A 19,847-nucleotide genomic window follows, 5' to 3' on the forward strand; every position below is an offset into this window, starting at 1 on the left:
AGCAATGGCAAACTAACCTGGCTGGATGCGTTGCCGCTTGCTTTATTGTCAATGCGCTCACAAACTAACCGACTAACCCATTTGACACCATTTGAAGCTCTTACAGGTCGGCCGATGCCTATTCCATACCTGAGAGGACCCTACGAAGGACCATCGCTGGAGCAGCTACAAGACGAATGGCATAATTATCTGAGACAGTTAACCCAAATACACAAAACTATCTTTTTGCAGGTCAAAGGTGCTACAGAAGACAGAGAAGCAGAGATTCCACTCGAAAATCAGAGCATCCAGCCTGGTGATCTGGTTTACGTCAAGGTGTTCAAAAAGAAGTGGGACAGGCCCCGCCGAGAAGGTCCTTTCAAAGTTATTCTTGCCTCACGTACAGCAGTCAAAGTAGACGGTAAGGACACTTGGTTTCATTTAAACCACTGCTGTAGGGTTGGTGGCCCAGCGCCCCTGCGGCCTCGGCAAGCTCGTCTTGGCAGAGCCGCCGGGCCAAGGGGGGAAGCAGGAGAAGCCAGAGACCCTACAGCAGCACCGAGGGACGGCCACGCCTCCCTGCAGCCAGAAGAAGCACCGAGGGAAGGCCACGCCTCCCTGCAGCCAGGCGAACACTGGCCAAGGCGCTCACAGAGACTGATTGAACAAAGACGACGCACAGCTTCAGAGAGTAGTGGATCCCTGCCAGATAGAGCAGCGACAGACTCAGATGCAGATTCAGAAACAACTGGAGACGCAGGCCAACAGACAGACAGAAATACAGACCGACAGATAGACAGGCCACAGGAGACATCAGACTCGGACAGCAACTCAGTAGATTTACCGACAGAAGAACCGCAGGAAGTACAACCCAGACAAAGCACAGATACACCACACATCCCTAGTGACAGCTCATCTAGTGACGGCTCACTTAGTAGCACATCTAGTAGCACATCTCAACAGTCATCAGAGCAATGATTAAGGAATTATTCAAGGGATTGACAATACTACTGGTGGTCAGTATGGGAGAAAATAGACATCCAAAACATACAACGGACTGTGCCGTGGCCATGGCCGCAATAGCAGCTAAACAAGGCATTCTAAACACAGGAAAAACATATAATTTGGTATACATTAAATCAAAAGCCTACAAGAACATAGGAATACAGGGAAAGCTGGGGGATTACATATTAGGCGAAGCCATTAGCATCAAATGTGAAGAGGAGGGAACACTCAACATAGAGGTAATTTGTGATAAAAGAGGATGCAGGGAAACCAAGCAAGACGTAACTGTTACAGTACATGAAGCCACAAAATGGGTAAAAATCAAACCAAGGAAAAAGAGGAATTAGAAGCCTAGAAACAAGCAGTCACTTAGGGAGATGGGATCCCAGTACAGACCTAGCCCGCACACAAGGGTTGAAGACCAATTTATTTTACCAATGGTTGAAATTTTCGGCTAGGCAGATCAGTGAAAAGCCTTGCATAGCCTGTCACCGGAAAGGTGTGATACCTCAGGCTAAACCCCTACCTGATATCAACAACTGTTATAGGAGTCCCCAACATAACTCAGACCAAGCAGAATGCTATACACAATGTGTTATGAAAATGGCAGTAGGTGATGAAAAATATGCTGCCGACAGTAAACTTTGTCCAGTGCCCCTAAGTACAGAAGGAACCGTTCCACCTATGATTAAAATAGAGAAAGGGATGATACACCCATTCTGTATAGCTAAAGGCTTAGTAGCACAATACATAAGCGATTGGCAGGTAGGGACGACCCAGCCAAAACACCACATACAGTGTATGCAAAAGCAGCAAGAATACAAACCGGCCAAAACAGCATGGAACATTACCGTCTGTCACACCCTGCCAGCAGCAGGCATACAGTGTGAACAAATAGTACCGGCCACAGGGGGGTCTGTAATTGGACTGAATCTCACCCATGCTTCATGGGTATCTACTCCAAATTTAGCTAAGGGAACGGTACCCTTAGCTGACATCTTTTGGATATGCGGACAAAGAAGGAAACTCCTGTCATCGCTGTCCCCTAATTGGAAGGGCCTTTGTGCTCCTGTGATGCTCACAGGAGCTATAACAGTAATTGAAATGCCAAATTCAATACAACCCATGCCACAGAAACTTCGTAAGAAAAAAGGAATAATGACGTTTAAAACAGACTACAACATCACAGTAAGAAACGGGATACCAGAAGGGATACCCCGACAGTTAGAAGCCATAGACAGTAGCAGAGTTAAAGCAGATGAAGATGCGGATAAATGGGGATGGGCATTGGCTCTGTTCGGGGTTACTCCAAAAATCCGTTCTAGGTTCCAGGAGGTGCAGTGGATTAATTACTTGTGGTATAATCAACAAAGATACCTGAACTGGACATTGGCAGCAGTAGGAGCCTTAACCGAACAACTGCACGCCACCTCGCTAATGACAATGCAAAATAGATTAGCTATTGAGATGATGATGGCTGATGAACAAGGAGTTTGTATTATGATCAAAGCCACCGAATGTTGCACAGCTATTCCCATGCGTACAGGGGAAGACGGAAATTTGACAGAGCTCTTAATCACACTTGAGGAGATGCAACAGGAACTGTTAAGTAACTCCATAGGAGGGAGACATGAAACTGACGATTCTGGATACATTGTAGGGAATGGAATGAATATTGGCCCACTGTTTTCACTGTTTGGGACTCTAAGGAGAGGGTGGATATCATGGAAAGACTGGTTATACCAGATAGGTGTAATCTTGGCACTAACAGGGGTGGCGGTCTTGCTGGTAATATGTTGTGGTATTCCCTTGATAAAATTTCTGGTCAATAAATTGATTTCATCCACAGTAGGACAGCTCCCACTGTTAGCCATCCGAGCCCTGGAAGAAAGCACAAACGAAACAGACAGAGAACCAGAATATATGGAAATGGATGAAATACCAATTATCCTCCCCGACAGCCCCCAGCTCCCTAAAATTGTGGCGTACACCCCAGATAGGGAGGACTGGGACGGACCGTGCTTGGTGATATTGTAGACGAGGAAGAAGACATGCACGCACATTTACATTCACACACATGCACCCACAAAAATGAGGGATAGGATAGACAATATCTGAAAGAATGACATGGAGCTGTAATAATGAACGTATATGTATATTACTAGGACACAGGAGTATGGCTGAGAGACCAGACTCCCCTGATCAGGGACCTATGCCTGATCTGCCTCTATCAAGTCTGATTGGACTCTCAGAACTGTTTGGAGAAGAGGATATACAGGAGGGATGGTCGAGACATGATTGGTCGCCACAGCCGCCTTCCATCCAGCAGCTAAACCAGTTGGCAACAGAAGGATCTTCATCGTTCCAGCACCTGGCGATGACGGCTTCACAGAATCTGCCTGCAGCAAGAGTCGGCCCGAGGACTCCACCATCACCTGAAGGACCCTTTGGACTCAGGAACACACCCCTTCCGCAGATGCCATGGAGACAGTCACATGTGCCAGTGGCAACGATACCCTCCAGGGGAGGCAGCCAAGGTCGGCCATATGCAGCAACCGCCCGAGTGCATCCTAGACCCAATTCACTGCTAGGACCTGTCCCCAGCTTTCCACCCCCAAGGCAGGAGAGATATTCTGATCAGCCCAGTACCTCTGGAGGAGGATCAGCAGGGGTAGACCTTAGCCGAACTCACCCACCAGGACAGAGGGGAGCTTTGTACAGGCTGCTAAATGCCCAGAGTGTCCCACCCACTTGCCTGTGCGACATCAACAATACTCCCCCCACACACGAAATGCCTTCCCCCTTGTACTTCCTGTCCCCTGGACTGCACAACCTTAATCTGGTCATGGTCACCCCACAGGACATGGCAATCTTGGTTCGAGAGCTTCGTCTTCCACAAGAGTCTGTTCCAAAAACCTTGGAGCAGCTCCTGCCCCTCACAAATCACATTCCCTATGAGCTATTTGAGGAAATCATGCCACAACTAAGTCAGACAGCTGCATACCTGTTCAGGATACACCGTGACAATGCCAACATCTCTTGTGCTCAGGAGGGCCTCCATACTCAACTGTGTGGTCTTCAGTCTAGTATGGACATGCTAGCCTGCATGATGGAGCATATGGAAAGGGAACAGCTAGGGCTGGCCACCACCACCCTGAATGTGGGCAAGAATTCTCTGGGGGCCCTGTACAACCTGGCCAAGCAGCACAAGGAGCTGGAAAGATCCATCAGAGAACTGCACGACTGTCTGAAAGCCAGAATTCCTGATCCTCCCCCCACTACCCCTGAAAGGCCAACCTCCCCATGTTCCCCAACTTCTCCCAAAACTTCAGATGCTGAGTAAATGCTGAGGAGCGCGGACTGACGTAATGGCACTGAACACGGACTATGATCTTGGTTCTTGAGTTTGAATTGCGGACTGGTTTCAGAAATCTGAGTGTAAATAAAACAAAGAAGGATATATGTTAGTAACGAAGGTTGGGTAAATGTCTGTCCTTACCATCATCTGCGTAACACAGATAAAGCTAAATGCATACACATAGATATCACATTGCAAAGTTATAAAAAGGGGACCCTTACACGGCGTGTTTGTAGATTTAGTAGTAAAGATGCACCATAGGGACCCCTTTTTTCTTAAATTATAGCATGCCTCAAGAGACATGCATTGCCTAAATTTGGTGTCTGGCCAAAACGGGCATTAGAAAACAAGCTGAAAAAGAAGAAAAACAAAGTGGAGAATGTTGAGAAATGGCCTATAATGAAAACCATTATATGATTGACTAAGGCAAATGACTTAAGGACGGACATGAAGGGAAACCATTTATTGTGTTTATCATTTAACTAGACATAGCTGCGCTAACCTTAGAATAGTTTCTTGATTGATTGACTAAATAGTGGTAACATAGGGGTTATTTGATGCATTTAAATAATAAATGTGTGACGCTTTAACAAAATAATATGTAGAACCAAGTATAATGGGTTGGAGCCTCTGGTCGAGTGAGACAGATGCCAGAAGATGATTGGTTGCACTGATGTCAATGTAAAGCCTTTACTTTGCCATGATTAAGAGGTTGCTGTAACTTGTTTTATGTGGCCATTTTAAGTGCCTTGAATTACACTAAAACTCAATGTTTGAATGTCACCTTGCGTTGATATAATCCAGCTAATTGATCACCTTGTGCCTTAGTATGTAGGTTCACCTGCACTTACACTTAAATATATTTACTGTGTGAAGAATCACTTATAGTCATATCCGCACCAGAGTTATCAGTAAGTCGAGTGATGTGTTTTTCTTTTTTATTGCAATGCACAAATGAGGATGTCTTGTCAGTAAACAACCCAAGAGTATAGTTGATGTAATGGGACTCTTTCGAGTCCCAGAGGAGGGACTGTAGAAGAATTTTTAGGTCCATATTTGAACTGTGATGAACTATCAAGTGTCCTGATCTGAACTGTATGTCCTCTGGTTGAACTAGCAGGTGTTCAACCCAAAAAAAGGGCTCTATTAGTCATTCAGTCTGTCAGGGGCTTTCCAAGGCCTTTTAGGTGCTTTCCCGCAGGCCACGTGCAGGGGCCTCAGGCCAGCTGCACCTGTGGCTGAAGGTCTTTTAAAAAAATCAGTTGTAAATCCTTCATGTTTTAATGGGAGCGTTTGTCACATTGAAATAATGGCCTAACACCTGCTTAGGGTTCACTAGAGGACGCTTCCAATAGAAAACCATGTCTTGGGAATGAAATAAATAAAAAAGTCGAAGGAGGAGCGATGCCCGCGGGTCTCCAATAAATAGACGAGCGCGGTTGTCATATTCAGTCTCTCTAGAGGACTCAGTTTGTCTAAGCTCTGTGTCGAAGGCTTAAATAAACTTAAAAACTCTGTGCATTTTATCTTGCTTAAGGCTGAATTATTCTAAAGTGTTGTGTCCTTTTTCTAGCATATCACTTGCAATTAGTTTGTGTTATCTAAAAGACGACATCCTGAGAAGACCAAAAAGACGAGCCGCGACAAAATGTTTCCCAGTAGTTTACCGGTAGTGAGAGATATGCCATTTTTTCTGGAGTACCCTGCTAAAAACTGCTAAAAATGCCTATTGAAGACAGTTTAAGTTGCACAGTTTTTATGTATTTATCAGCAATTTAATTTGGGATTTTTGTGCATTGTTGAAGTGTAATTTTATTAATTGCCATTTATTCTTTTATTAATGGACTTTGGTTTTGTTTAGTGCTTTGATTGCTGGCAAAACCCTGTATAAATATTATTATTATTATTATTATTATTATGAAGGCAGCATGGTGGATTAGTGGTTGGCACTGTTGCCTCACAGTGCGAAGGTCATGGGTTTGATTCACACTTGTGGCTTTTCTGTGTGGAGTTTGCATGTTCTCCCCGTGTTTGTGTGGGTTCTCTTCAGGTGCTCCAGCTTCCTCCCACATCCAAAGAAATGCAGATTAGGTGGATTGGAAACTTTAAATTGCCCGTAGGTGTGCATGTGTGCGGGTGTGAATGTGTTTGTTTGTCTATATGTGGCCCTGCAACAGACTGGCCTCCTGTCCAGGGTGAACCCCGCCTCACACCTTGGACTAAGCGGTTGAAGATGAGTGTGTGTGTGAGTTATTATAAAGAACATGCACATTTTCAGTAACAAAGAGATACAATACAATTTTCAGAGACTGTGACAGCAAACCGCGTACCTGACAGAAGTGAATACTGCGAACGCTGTTTCCAAGCCGATCTAACGGTGGTGACCAGCACATCATCCCCATCACGTTGGGCACCACTAGAAGCACGGCACCAGAAACAGCAGACTTAGCAGGCAAGCCCACCTGAACAAGACCAACAAGCACAAGGAGTAACTTCAGGAAGAAAAACGATCATGGAGGAGTTAAATCCGTTACCGCACTTCAGCGACCATTCAAGTGAATTCTCAATGACTCACGTGGAAGGCGAACTGTCCGGAGAAGTCATACATTCCACAGGAATGCATGAGACTCAGAGTGTTGCGCACAGCTTCAGCACTGAGCACAGGCTCTTCTGTGATTGGACAAATGCCTCCGTTGGCCAGTGTGGCCGCCATGACACTTGCCGATTCACAGGTTACCTCAATGGAACACAACTGGAATATCACAAACTACAGTTAAAATGTTACAAAAAGCAGGAATGCAGATCCAGATGTGTGTTTCAAGCAAAAAGCAAAAATGTTAGAGATTTTGTACCTGGAAGTAGAAGTCAAGGGCTGCGATCATATCCACTTTTTTAGGAAAACACTGCAATGACAGTAGGTTGATATCAGTCTGCACACAATAGAGATATTCAGCCCTTCTGGCAGCATTAATCTGTAATTCCAAAGTTTTTCTGGCTCTGTTCCTCCACTCCTCCCCGGCGCTCTGTCCATTTTCCACCAGACATGGTGGGTGGATGTAGGTCAATGCCAGCATTGATGTTAAAGTGCTAGCTTTAGTAAAATTCAAGGTCATTAGGGTCAAAGGTCACCTTTTTCCATTCTGATGGCCAGTAAAGGTGGCACCCATATGGACGTGAGTTCTGGAATTACCCAACAAGGTTAAACTTGCCAAAGAACAATCACTGGGGTCAAAGCTATGGGGTCAATGGTCAAGATTTTGATTTCTTTACACCAATGTCCACCAAATGTGAGACACATGGAGGAGAATTCTGGATGTGCCTGGCAAGATGAAATTTCCCAAAGGTCAATCATTGTGGTCAAGGTCATGTTTGCCTGTCTATTTGTTGGCACACTCCTCCCAGGTCCTTTTGCTGAGTTTTGCCAAACCTGGTATGTCAATGAGGGTTGATCACAAGCTGCCCTTAAAAATTTTATTTTGGGAAAGGTCAAGGTGAAAGGAGTGAATTTTCAACCTGATATGGACCAAATGTGACACACACTTAGAGTGCATCCGGGAAGTATTCACAGCGCTTCACTTTTACCACATTTTGTTATGTTACAGCCTTATTCCACAATGGTTTAAATTAATTTTTTCCTCAAAATTCTACAAACAACACCCCTTAATGACAATGTGACAAAAAAATTTAGATTTTTGAAAATTTATTTAAAATAAATAAGAAATCACATGTACATAAGTATTCACAGTCTTTGCCATGAAGCTTATTAGACCCCATTCCTGCCAGGCTGCTCAAGGAAGTCCTACCATTATTTAATGCTTCAATCTTAAATATGATCAATCTATCTTTGTTAGTTGGTTATGTACCACAGGCCTTTAAGGTGGCAGTAATTAAACCATTACTTAAAAAGCCATCACTTGACCCAGCTATCTTAGCTAATTATAGGCCAATCTCCAACCTTCCTTTTCTCTCAAAGATTCTTGAGAGGGTAGTTGTAAAACAGCTAACTGATCACCTGCAGAGGAATGGTCTATTTGAAGAGTTTCAGTCAGGTTTTAGAATTCATCATAGTACAGAAACAGCATTAGTGAAGGTTACAAATGATCTTCTTATGGCTTCGGACAGTGGACTTATCTCTGTGCTTGTTCTGTTGGACCTCAGTGCTGCTTTTGATACTGTTGACCATAAAATTTTATTACAGAGATTAGAGCATGTCATAGGTATTAAAGGCATTGCGCTGCGGTGGTTTGAATCATATTTGTCTAATAGATTACAGTTTGTTCATGTAAATGGGGAATCTTCTTCACAGACTAAAGTTAATTATGGAGTTCCACAAGGTTCTGTGCTAGGACCAATTTTATTCACTTTATACATGCTTCCCTTGGGCAGTATTATTAGACGGTATTGCTTAAATTTTCATTGTTACGCAGATGATACCCAGCTTTATCTATCCATGAAGCCAGAGGATACGCACCAATTAGCTAAACTGCAGGATTGTCTTACAGACATAAAGACATGGATGACCTCTAATTTCCTGCTTTTAAACTCAGATAAAACTGAAGTTATTGTACTTGGCCCCACAAATCTTAGAAGCATGGTGTCTAACCAGATCGTTACTCTGGATGGCATTTCCCTGATCTCTAGTAATACTGTGAGAAATCTTGGAGTTATTTTTGATCAGGATATGTCATTCAAAGCGCATATTAAACAAATATGTAGGACTGCCTTTTTGCATTTACGCAATATCTCTAAAATCAGAAAGGTCTTGTCTCAGAGTGATGCTGAAAAACTAATTCATGCATTTGTTTCCTCTAGGCTGGACTATTGTAATTCATTATTATCAGGTTGTCCTAAAAGTTCCCTAAAAAGCCTTCAGTTGATTCAGAATGCTGCAGCTAGAGTACTGACGGGGACTAGCAGGAGAGAGCATATCTCACCCGTGTTGGCCTCCCTTCATTGGCTTCCTGTTAATGCTAGAATAGAATTTAAAATTCTTCTTCTTACTTATAAGGTTTTGAATAATCAGGTCCCATCTTATCTTAGGGACCTCATAGTACCATATTACCCCATTAGAGCGCTTCGCTCTCAGACTGCGGGCTTACTTGTAGTTCCTAGGGTTTGTAAGAGTAGAATGGGAGGCAGAGCCTTCAGCTTTCAGGCTCCTCTCCTGTGGAACCAGCTCCCAATTCAGATCAGGGAGACAGATACCCTCTCTACTTTTAAGATTAGGCTTAAAACTTTCCTTTTCGCTAAGGCTTATAGTTAGGGCTGGATCGGGTGACCCTGGACCATCCCTTGGTTATGTTGCTTTAGACGTAGACTGTGTTTCATAATTATTGTATGGCCTTGCCTTGCAATGTGGAGCGCCTTGGGGCAACTGTTTGTTGTGATTTGGCGCTATACAAGAAAAAAGTTGATTGATTGATTGATTGAAGCTCAAAATTTAGCTCAGCCAGGTGCATCCTGTTTCAACTGATCATCCTTGAGATGTTTCTACAGCTTAATTTCAGTCCACCTGGGGTAAATTCAGTTGACTGGACATGATTTATATAGGCACACACCTGTCTACATATAAGGTCCCAATGTTGACAGTGCATGTCAGAGCACAAACCAAGCATGAAGTCAAAGAAATTGTCTGTAGACCTCTGAGACAGGATTGTCTTGAGGCACAAATCTGGAGAAGGGTACAGAAACATTTCTGCTGCTTTGAAGGTCCCAGTGAGCACAGTGGCCTCCATCATCCACAAATAGAAGAAGTTTGGATCCACCAGGACTCTTCCTAGAGCTGGCCACCCATCTAAACTGAGCAATCGGGGGAGAAGGGTCTTAGTCAGGGAGGTGACCAAGAACCTGATGGTCACTTTGTCAAAGCTCTAACGTTCCTCTGTGGGGAGAGGAGAACCTTCCAGTAGGACAACCATCTCTGCAGTAATCCAACAATCAGGCCTGTATGGTAGAGTGGCCAAATGGAAGACAGTCCTTAGTGAAAGGCACATTGCAGCCCACCTGGGGTTTGCCAAAAGGCTCCTGAAGGACTCTCAGACCATTAGAAACAAAATTCTCTAATCTGATGAGACAAAGATTGAACTCTTTTGCGTGAATGCCAGGTGTCGTTTGGAGGAAACCAGACACCATCCTTACAGTGAAGCATGGTGGTGGCAGCATCATGCTGTGGGGATGTTTTTCATCAGCAGGAACTTGGAGACTAGTCAGGATTGAGGGAAAGATGAATTCTGTAATGTACAGAGACATCCTGGATGAAAACCTGCTCCAGAGCGCGTTTGACCTCAGACTGGGGTGATGGTTCATCTTTCAGCAGGACAATGACCCTAAGCACACAGCCAAGATATCAAAGCAGTGGCTTCAGGACAACTCTGTGAATGTCCTTGAGTGGCCCAGGCAGAGCCCAGACCTGAATCTGAATGAACATCCAACCTGATGGACCTTGAGAGGTGCTACAAAGATGAATGGCCAAAACTGCCCAAAGATAAGTGCACCAAGCTTGTGGCATCACATTCAAGAAGATTTGAGGTTGTAATTGCTGCCAAAGGTGCATCAGCATTATTGAGCAAAGAGTTTGAATACTTATGTGAGTTATTTGTTTTTTATTTTTAATAAATTTGCAAAAATTAAAAAAAAAAACTTTTTTCATGTTGTCATTGTGGGGTGTTGTGAGTAGAATTTTGAGGGTAAAATGAATTTACTCCATTTTGGAATAAGGATGGAACAGAACAAAATGCGGAAAAGTGAAGCAGGGGTGCACTGCAGGTAGAGACCAGAAATGCCCTGGTAAAATCAGCCTTAGATCAGTTTTCAGTTTATTTAGTTTATATAGCATCAAATCACAACAAAGCTGTGCTTTACACAAGTCTAACCTTACCAACCCCTAGATCAGTCATTTGGGTGAAGGGCAAGGATATTGAGGTCAAATATCCCATTGTCATAGTTCTTACTGCCTTACTGTCCACAGGTACTAGTACCTAATTGTGAAAAATAACAAGCACTGAACAGGTTTATGAAGTGATCAAAGTTACATTTTCTATAAAATGCTGGGAACCTTACTTTTTTATCTTTGAGATAATAGCCAATCGCGTAATTTCTGTAATTCATCTCCTTCTTTGACTGGAAACTGCAAAAACATAAAAGCTATAAGAAGCTGTTTTTCATGTGGTACAAAACACACACACAGTACTCACAGTACAGTTCATAGTACTCACGTTGCATTGTCAAAGCCGATGTACTCTCTACCAGCCATCCTTTTTAAGAACTCCGTCACCTGCGATTACATCATATTTATTGTCGGTGACAGAATAAGTCATATAAGTAAACTTTGATAACAGTAAGCATTGACTTACATAGTCGAACCTCTCTGCTTTATTTGACTCCATCTGTAGAAAAGAAGAAAGAATCACTTTCTGTTTTCACATTTGAATGCCAGCAGTCAGATGGTCCCTACAGATGGCAGTGTTGGAGTACTTTGACACTAAAGCACAGATTGGGTGCCGTCTCGGTCTGGCATGGCGGCGTTCCTGTTTGTGGCCTGGGCTGAGAGCTCAGGGGCTGCGTGGGTGAGCTTGAATTTCACCGTCCACTAAGAGATGAAGCTGTAAAGTTTCTAAATCGGGATTCATATGTAATTACTGAACTGTAAATGGTAAATGGACTGCATTTATATACCGCTTTTCCTTCTGCATCAGACGCTCAAAGCACTTTACAATTATGCCTCACAGTCACACAAACACACGCACACACTGATGTCAGGGTGCTGCCATGCAAGACGCTCACTACACACCGGGAGCAACACGGAGAGTAAGGACCTTCCCCAAGGGCCCCTTGTGATTTTCTGGTCTGGCTGGGTTTTGAACTGAGGGTCCTCTGCTCTGAAGCCCAACACTTAACCACTAGACCATCACCTCCCCTAAAGGTTAAAATTTTATATCAAATAGTGCTGAGATGATGAAGACATGGCTTAAGACTTTTCATTGTGCCCATTAAAATAAAAAACTTGGTTGTATCACTGAAAGTTGACAACTGCATGTGTGTTTTGAGTCTTTATTGATCGTTCCCTGTGTGTAAAGGTGTCGAACACACCTTCCATTCTGGTGGCTGTAATTGGCCGGAGCACACACCCCTGCCCACGGTCAGCCGTTCACTCACCTCTCAACCTAACCCACATGTGATAAGAGCCTCCCTCAGATTTCTTCATGAAAATCAACAGAAGAAACACACACACATATGGGAAATACATTGTTTCTGAGTTCTGCCTCCTATCCATGTCCGAGTCACGGTGACAGATGACTAAGCAGCTCATTCCACACTTCCCTATCCTTGGCCAGGTCTTCCTGGGGTATCCAACACATGTGGGAAATATAATCCTTGCAGCATGTTCTGGGTCTTCCCCAGGGCCTCCTCCCAGTTGGATGTGCCTGGAAGACCTCCCAAGGGAAATGACCAGGCAGCATCATCACTAAATACCTGAACCACTTCAGTTGCCTCCTTTTGATGGGAAGAGGCAGTGGCTCTACTCTGAGTCACTCCCAGATAGTTGAGCTTGTCACTCTGTGCTGGATTGTAAGTCCATGGAAGAATCTTAATTCTGCAACTTGTATTCAAGATCTTGTTCGTTTGGTAAAGTTCATGACCAGAAGTGAGGATAGGAGCATAAATTGACTGGAAAATTGAGGCTTTCTTAATGATATCCTATATATATATATATATATATATATATATATAAAGTTTGAAAGTGATAAATAAGTAAATAAATTATTATTATTCTCTTTGCTCAAGCATTGTATATTTTTTATTATTATATCTTTTTTCATTTTTACATTGATTGCACTTTTCAGTTTAATAAATAATATGCCTTTTGGTTTTTTGTTTGTAATTAATGAAGTTACTACAGAGATGGTGTTACATTTATGTTTTACGATGGTGAATGAGTTTCCTTTGCAAGACTAACATTATTATAAAGATGGTCAATACAGTTTCCTTGGATAGATATTTCTAACCTCCTCAGTCACCTCAGTGTATTTCACTGCTGAAAAGTCTTTTACCTTTATTAAAGAACTGACAACAATAGCTCCGGCATTCACCATGGGGTTGTGTGGTTTATCTGCATAAAGAATGAAAGTGTATCAGACATAAATCGCAGAGGTCAGCGAAGCAGTTTACTGTGTCACAGTGAAACAGAAACACAGATTTACTTCAGAGTTCAGTATGTATTCACAAGCAGCTCACTGGGTTTTTTTTTTCACCGATACACAAAGATACACAAGATACACAAACTGTTATTGATTAAGAAGGACTAACATTTAGAAGCGAATAGTGTTACTTTACAATTTTTTTGCTTGTTAATTAACATTATTGTGCAAAAATCCTAAATATTCACCCTGCTGCAAAGAGACTACTGCACTCTAAAACACTGCAGCTGCGTTTAGTTCTATCCACTTGCTACCTGTCTTTAACATAAAGAGCTTTTACAAGTTTTGGATGTTGAACTCAACTTTACAACTCAACTCAGCTTGTAAAGTTAAGTTCAACATCCAAAACTTGTAAGAGTTCTTTACGAAAATTCAGTAAGGTATATCTTATATATTATATTCCAATTCTAAGGTGGAACTATGCTAGTATACTAAGGTATATTTAAATATCTAAAAAGGAAGAGTAAAATAGAAGAGTAGAAAAGAGTAGAGTAGAGCCACTTAGGTGCCTGGTCTTGAGAACCAGGAATGGTAGGTTGAAAAGCTTTTATATCCCATGGGAACTCTCCCTACCCACCCAAGCGGCTCAAGAAGGTAATATAAAAAAGGTATATATAATAAAAATATTAAGACATAAGAAAGATAACACATCATATATATAACTTATATTTAAATATTAAGGGTAATAAACAACATATACAATAAATAGGTACTATATAATATACAGGAGTAGGTATTAAAATCTAAATCTTAATACAGGAGAAGACTGTAGTATAGGTAATTTAGTATGTAGACTAGTAGTAAAATTAAATTAAGTTAGTAGGCTAAGCTATAATTCTGGTATTTTATTATAGAAACAGAAGCTATGATGTAATGTGTATTGGTATATATCTAAAGTAACTCTGCTAGCATACTATAGGTTATGTTAAAGAGAGGTAGCAAGTGGACATAACTAAATGTAGCTGCAATGTTTTATGGTGTGGAATGGCCCAGACCAGTTGCATGCTTTTTTTGTGCTCCCTTCATAAAATAAGTCACATTTTCGTGACACAGTTTTGTTTTTTTTACTATTTGTAACCCTAACCACAATCTAACCCTCTCCCCCAGAGTTGGATTGGCCATTAAGAGTACCAGGATTTTTCTTGGTGGGCCAATAAATAAATGGGTCCCCCCCCCCCCCCCCCCATGTGGTGAGAGTGACAGAAAAAACAACACAACAGAACACAGAAAACAAAATGGGTCACAAAATGGAGAAAAACATAAAGGTGGTGAAGGACACAGACTGCTCAAATGTCAAGATCAAGGTGAGCAAAATATTGCCCTCAAAAAATTACATTTACCACAATATATCCACTGCCAATATCAATAGAGATTTGATCAAAAGCTCAAATTGAACACTAAAATATTTGTGATCAGTTTGGTATAAGTGACTTCATGATGAAGTCATAAAGAAGAAATATTATGGAGTCATATAGAAAAAAACATGCCATTACTAGACTGTGTGGTCCCCCAGACCTCGCTGCATGTGTAGCTGACAACAAGCATTATTCATTCATAATACAAACTTGTATCTCAGTGTGCAGAGCGCACAGGGTGCGTCAGCCCTCTGATGACTTTCATTTGGAGTTGTAAAAGTACAGACGTGTAAAAATTAGCTGCATGTACCAAGTATGTGATTTCAGTGTTTTTGTTAAATGATTCTCAAACCTGCACACCGTCTAACCCTGGGATGTATCATCTGCAAACCTGGACTGTCAGAGGTGAAGCAACCACAAATGTCTGTGAACTCTCACACCTGGGTGTATTCGCCTGCGTACATTGCTAGTACACAATAAACCTGCAAACACTTGTTAGTTAAGAGCATCAGCAAACTTTGCTGCTCAAATCAGTCATGAAGCAACATTAGAATCGATCTCGTGTTCTCAGCCTGTCATCATTGCAGTCATTGCGACTGAAGTGTAACTGTCCATTAGATTTGTTTCTCTCTCACCCTCTTCACTGAGTGACAGTGTGTTGAACTTGAATCCACTGGGTTCCTTCCCCACGAAGTGGTGCACGCGTTCGCTGCCAAGCTCATGCACGGTGATGGCGTACTGCAGAGGCTTCACACACGACTGTATGCAGAAAGGAACCTTAGTGTCACCAACAGAGTGTCTGCACAGGGAGTCCACATGACCAGGAGACATGAAGAAGTTTTAGGAAGGAAATCTGCACAGCCAAGGATTTGACAAACACGCAGCATCATGCAGATGTTACCTTTGTCCATCCACTGTGCACAGAGATACACCCCAAAGGTCGGGGCTGAACTTCGCCAGCTGAGGGATGTAATCAGGAATCTGCACGAAGACGAGAAAAACCTCAGCAAACTGTAGAAATGAGCTGACAGTGAACGTGTTCTTCTGATGGTTCTTACTTCTCCTCCGTCCTGCTGTTGTGCGTTCTCATACATCTGATTAATCTGCTGAGTAAATGCTTCAAAGTTGGGGATGATGAACTTGTCCTTGAAGGCTTTTGTCAGCAGCATGATGTTGTTTCCCGCACACCTACAATATGAGGAGGATTTGTGATTGATATTAAAAATAAAATGTCAAAAAATAAACAGCTGTGAGAACAGAAAAAAGCTACAAAGCAAAGCTAACTGGTCAACGTGAATTACATGCATTCATGATTTTCTACACAAGGATATCAATGCCACACTTTTGTTTTCATTTTCATTGTAAAAGATTAAAAACTTCTGTGCATACAAAATGTTTATTTTCCTTAAATTTTATTCACAAATTTGTTCAAATCTGTATTTGTGAGCATGTTCATTTCATGGGCAGATCTAGCTTCAGATGAAGGCGGGAAAAGGAGGGTTGTGACTTGTTTGGTTGGTTGTTTGGGTGTGTGTTAGAGGTGGGCGGATCGATCCTAATATCGATACCAACGCTGGTATTGATATTGAACGATCCTCGTGTAAAACGATTGATACTCAAGATTTTTTTCTTTCCCGCACTCACTGACTGCTGCGCATGCAGATTCATCAAAGTCTGCTCTCTGTCTGTAGCAGCGCTGCGCTGTGTCACACAACATGGAGCAGCAAACCCTCCCCCCTCTGGTCTTTTGTTGTTGCGCCATCATGTGGCTCAGCGGTGCCAGCCAACAGCCATGCAGGTAGGCTCAGTCTGGCCCGCCCATTCAGCGCTCTCCTCGAGTCAGCCCTCTACCTCAGGAGATTTTGTTTTAAGTTGTGCTGAGTGATATTTTTTAAACAAAAATGTTGATTGTGATAAAGTTTTTTGTTGTCATGTACAATGTTTGGCGAAACTCGATCCTAGGTCTTTTGGATCCTTTGGATCTATGAAGCTTAAATATGAAAAAGTATCGGTACCGATATCGGCGATACTGGGCCTGTATTTACTTGGTATTGGATCAATACCAATATTCCCGGTATCACTCACCTCTAGTGTGTGTGCTGAAGGCACGCCCCTACTAACAACACTCAGAACCCCCCAACCCCCCACCCCAACCCAGAAAACACTCTACTGTAAATCAAAAATGCTTTTCCAGCATTCTAAACAGAACAGACTCAACAAGCTCATCAGGAGAGCTGGCTCTGTCCTGGGGGTTGAGCTAGAGTCTGTGGTGGAGGTGTCAGAGAGGAGGATGCTGAGGAAACTGCTCAGCATCCTGGACAGTATCTCCCACCCCCCTCCATGCCACACTAACGTCCTGTCAGAGTTATTCAGTTACTCAGCGTTATGTGCAATACTCTCAAACATCTTGTGTTTACTGTCACTGTTTCGGTACTCTGGCAAAAGAACTTCCTCGGGATGAATAAAGTTGTTCTTATTCTTATTGTTAAAGCAATCTGAGAAGCTCGGAGTCTCTAGTCATCGTTTTTAATACAAAATTTTTATTTTAAACACTGGAAACCTTCTAGTTCTGCCTGCAGTAGCATTCATCAATCAGTCTTTGTTTATGCAAGACCATTACCATTTTCCCCAATAATAATATATAATAACAGCCCCACGATAGACTAGCGTCCTGTCCAGGCCAGGGTGTACCCAGCCGTTCGGCCTATGACTGCTGGGATAGGCTTCAGCCCTTCATGACCCTTAATTGGGGTAAGTGAGTACAGAAGGTGAATGAATTAAAAGAAGCAGAAAGACGGTAAATTTTATATCTAGGTCGCATTTTTCAGTATTACCATAAATATCATATAAGCCTTTTCCTTTTCTGGGTAATTACATGATCAATTTGTCATAAAATAATCTCAACCACTCACAGTGAGTCTGCTTGAACAATGTTTGTGGAACTATAACTATAATTGATTTAAACTAAAAATGACTGCACAAGCAGGTCAGCTGCTGCTTCAGACCAAAAAAATACAACTAGCCTATAGGGTAAACAAACACGCTCGACTACATCAGCAGATATGAATAATTAGCATAAAATGCCTTTGCTACAATTGATGTGAGCAGTAAAATCTGAACATTCCATCACCGCTGGTCTGAGTGAAAATATGTCTGCAGGTCTTTCTAATTCAAGGTGATGTTAGTGTGAGATTTTGAAACTGTAGAAGAGAGTGCAGAGAGTTTACATTATTCATGATTCATTATTTACTTAAAAGAAAAGCAGATGATAGGTCTCTCTATTACAGCTGGATTTTTTTATATAGTGAGTTCTTGAGTGATCTTCAGGAATGGCTCACTTACAAACTTGCATAAAATTAGTGAGAAATTAAAACATGAGAAATTAAGATGTCACAGCAGAAGGTGCACACTTGTGCATCCTGGCAGCCAGGGTAGCTTAGTGGTTAGCACTGTTGCCTCACAGCAAGAAGGTCATGGGTTCAATTCCCACCTGGGGCCTTTCTGTGTGGAGTTTGCATGTTCTCCCTGTGTTTGCGTGGGTTTCCTCTCACATTTAAAGACATGCAGGTTAGGTGAATTGGAAACTTTATAATGCAAAAGAGATCTCAAGATTTCAATCTCAATGGGACTAACCTGGTTAAATGAAATTAGAATTGGCAGGAAATTTGTTAACCCTTCTGCTGTGACAAGAAAATAACTCCAGAATGCATTCGGTGCATTACTGTGGAAGCGTATTACATTCACTTGATAAATTTATTTTTTTGTTTTTTGGAGTAATTATTTGCGTTTTTCTGAGTAATTTAATTTTTGTCTGTTTTATTTGTGTCTGTTTTTTGGAATAATTATTTCTGTTTTTTCTGAGTTTTTCTGTTTTTCAGAGTAATTTATTTTTATGGTTGGTTTTTCAGAGTAATTTTTTCCCTGATTTTCTGAATACTTTTTTTCTTCTGTTTTTCTGACCAATATTTTCTGAGTTTAGAGAGCATTTGAAGATGCATTCATTCACTGAGAGCTCGATTTGGTAACAAATGTGTTCAGTTTAATCAAGTTTTACTTTGATCTGGGTTTAAGACACTGGGAGATTGTCCTGTCTTTAAGTCATATACAAGTAGATGGTATTATGATTAGTTTGTTGACTCTACGCGGGCACCTGAGGACTTTGCAGCTGTTCAGAAGGAAAGTCCATTCAGATCTGCTAGACGTAGCAGTTTTTCTCTAGGATCAGTTGGACAGATACGGTATGCTCCATGAATACAGGATTATACATTTGAAATGCATTCAGGCTATGTGGTGACTCAAAAAATAGTTAAACAACAACAACAACAACAAAAAAAACCCCCAGAAAAAACCAAACCTAAAAATAAATTACTCAGAAAAACAAACCAAAAAAATCAATAAATTACTCAGACAACAAACCAAAACATAAATTACTCAGAAAAATAGAAATAATTATTCCAAAAAACAGACAAAAAATAAATTACTCAGAAAAACACAAATAATTATTCAGAAAAACAAATCAAAAAATAAATTACTCAGAAAAATAGAAATAATTAAAAACAAACCAAAAAATAAATTACTCAGAAAAATACAAATAATTATTCCGAAAAACAAACCAAAAAATAAATTACTCAGAAAAACAGAAATAATTATTCAGAAAAACAAACCAAAAAATAAATTTATCAAGTGAATGCAATACCCTTCTGTACATTACATTTGAAAATTATACAGATCTGTGTTAATTTATAGCTCATTCTGGCACTGACGCAGGGGTAGCTTTCCTGATTCGCTTCAGAAAGTCTTCTGGCTCTCTGCACCCTCCTTCACCATGCATGTGCACATGACCTCAGTGTGCAGCAGCTGTGAGCGACTGCACACCTGCCTCCCTCAGTCAAACAGGACTGCACGTCACCTCCCTCAGTAACCACAGTAAAGAACCCTCTAACCTCATTTAAC

At 41.7% G+C, this 19,847-nt stretch overlaps 1 protein-coding gene across 1 annotated transcript in view; it reads right to left on the bottom strand.

The window, feature by feature from the left end:
- Positions 1 to 19,847, bottom strand: part of gls2a (glutaminase 2a (liver, mitochondrial)) — a 51,851-nt gene that overhangs the window by 20,724 nt on the left and 11,280 nt on the right. The window contains exons 4-13 of the mRNA XM_034172847.1: positions 15,953 to 16,082; positions 15,796 to 15,875; positions 15,530 to 15,693; positions 13,393 to 13,451; positions 11,695 to 11,727; positions 11,557 to 11,615; positions 11,402 to 11,468; positions 7,195 to 7,245; positions 6,918 to 7,094; positions 6,673 to 6,804 (exon numbers count right to left, since the gene is read on the bottom strand). Of these exons, the coding sequence (XP_034028738.1) occupies positions 6,673 to 6,804; positions 6,918 to 7,094; positions 7,195 to 7,245; positions 11,402 to 11,468; positions 11,557 to 11,615; positions 11,695 to 11,727; positions 13,393 to 13,451; positions 15,530 to 15,693; positions 15,796 to 15,875; positions 15,953 to 16,082 (952 nt within the window). The remainder of the gene's footprint in view (positions 1 to 6,672; positions 6,805 to 6,917; positions 7,095 to 7,194; positions 7,246 to 11,401; positions 11,469 to 11,556; positions 11,616 to 11,694; positions 11,728 to 13,392; positions 13,452 to 15,529; positions 15,694 to 15,795; positions 15,876 to 15,952; positions 16,083 to 19,847) is intronic.

Source organism: Thalassophryne amazonica, chromosome 6, assembly GCF_902500255.1.
Source record: "Thalassophryne amazonica chromosome 6, fThaAma1.1, whole genome shotgun sequence".
NCBI lineage: Eukaryota > Metazoa > Chordata > Actinopteri > Batrachoidiformes > Batrachoididae > Thalassophryne > Thalassophryne amazonica.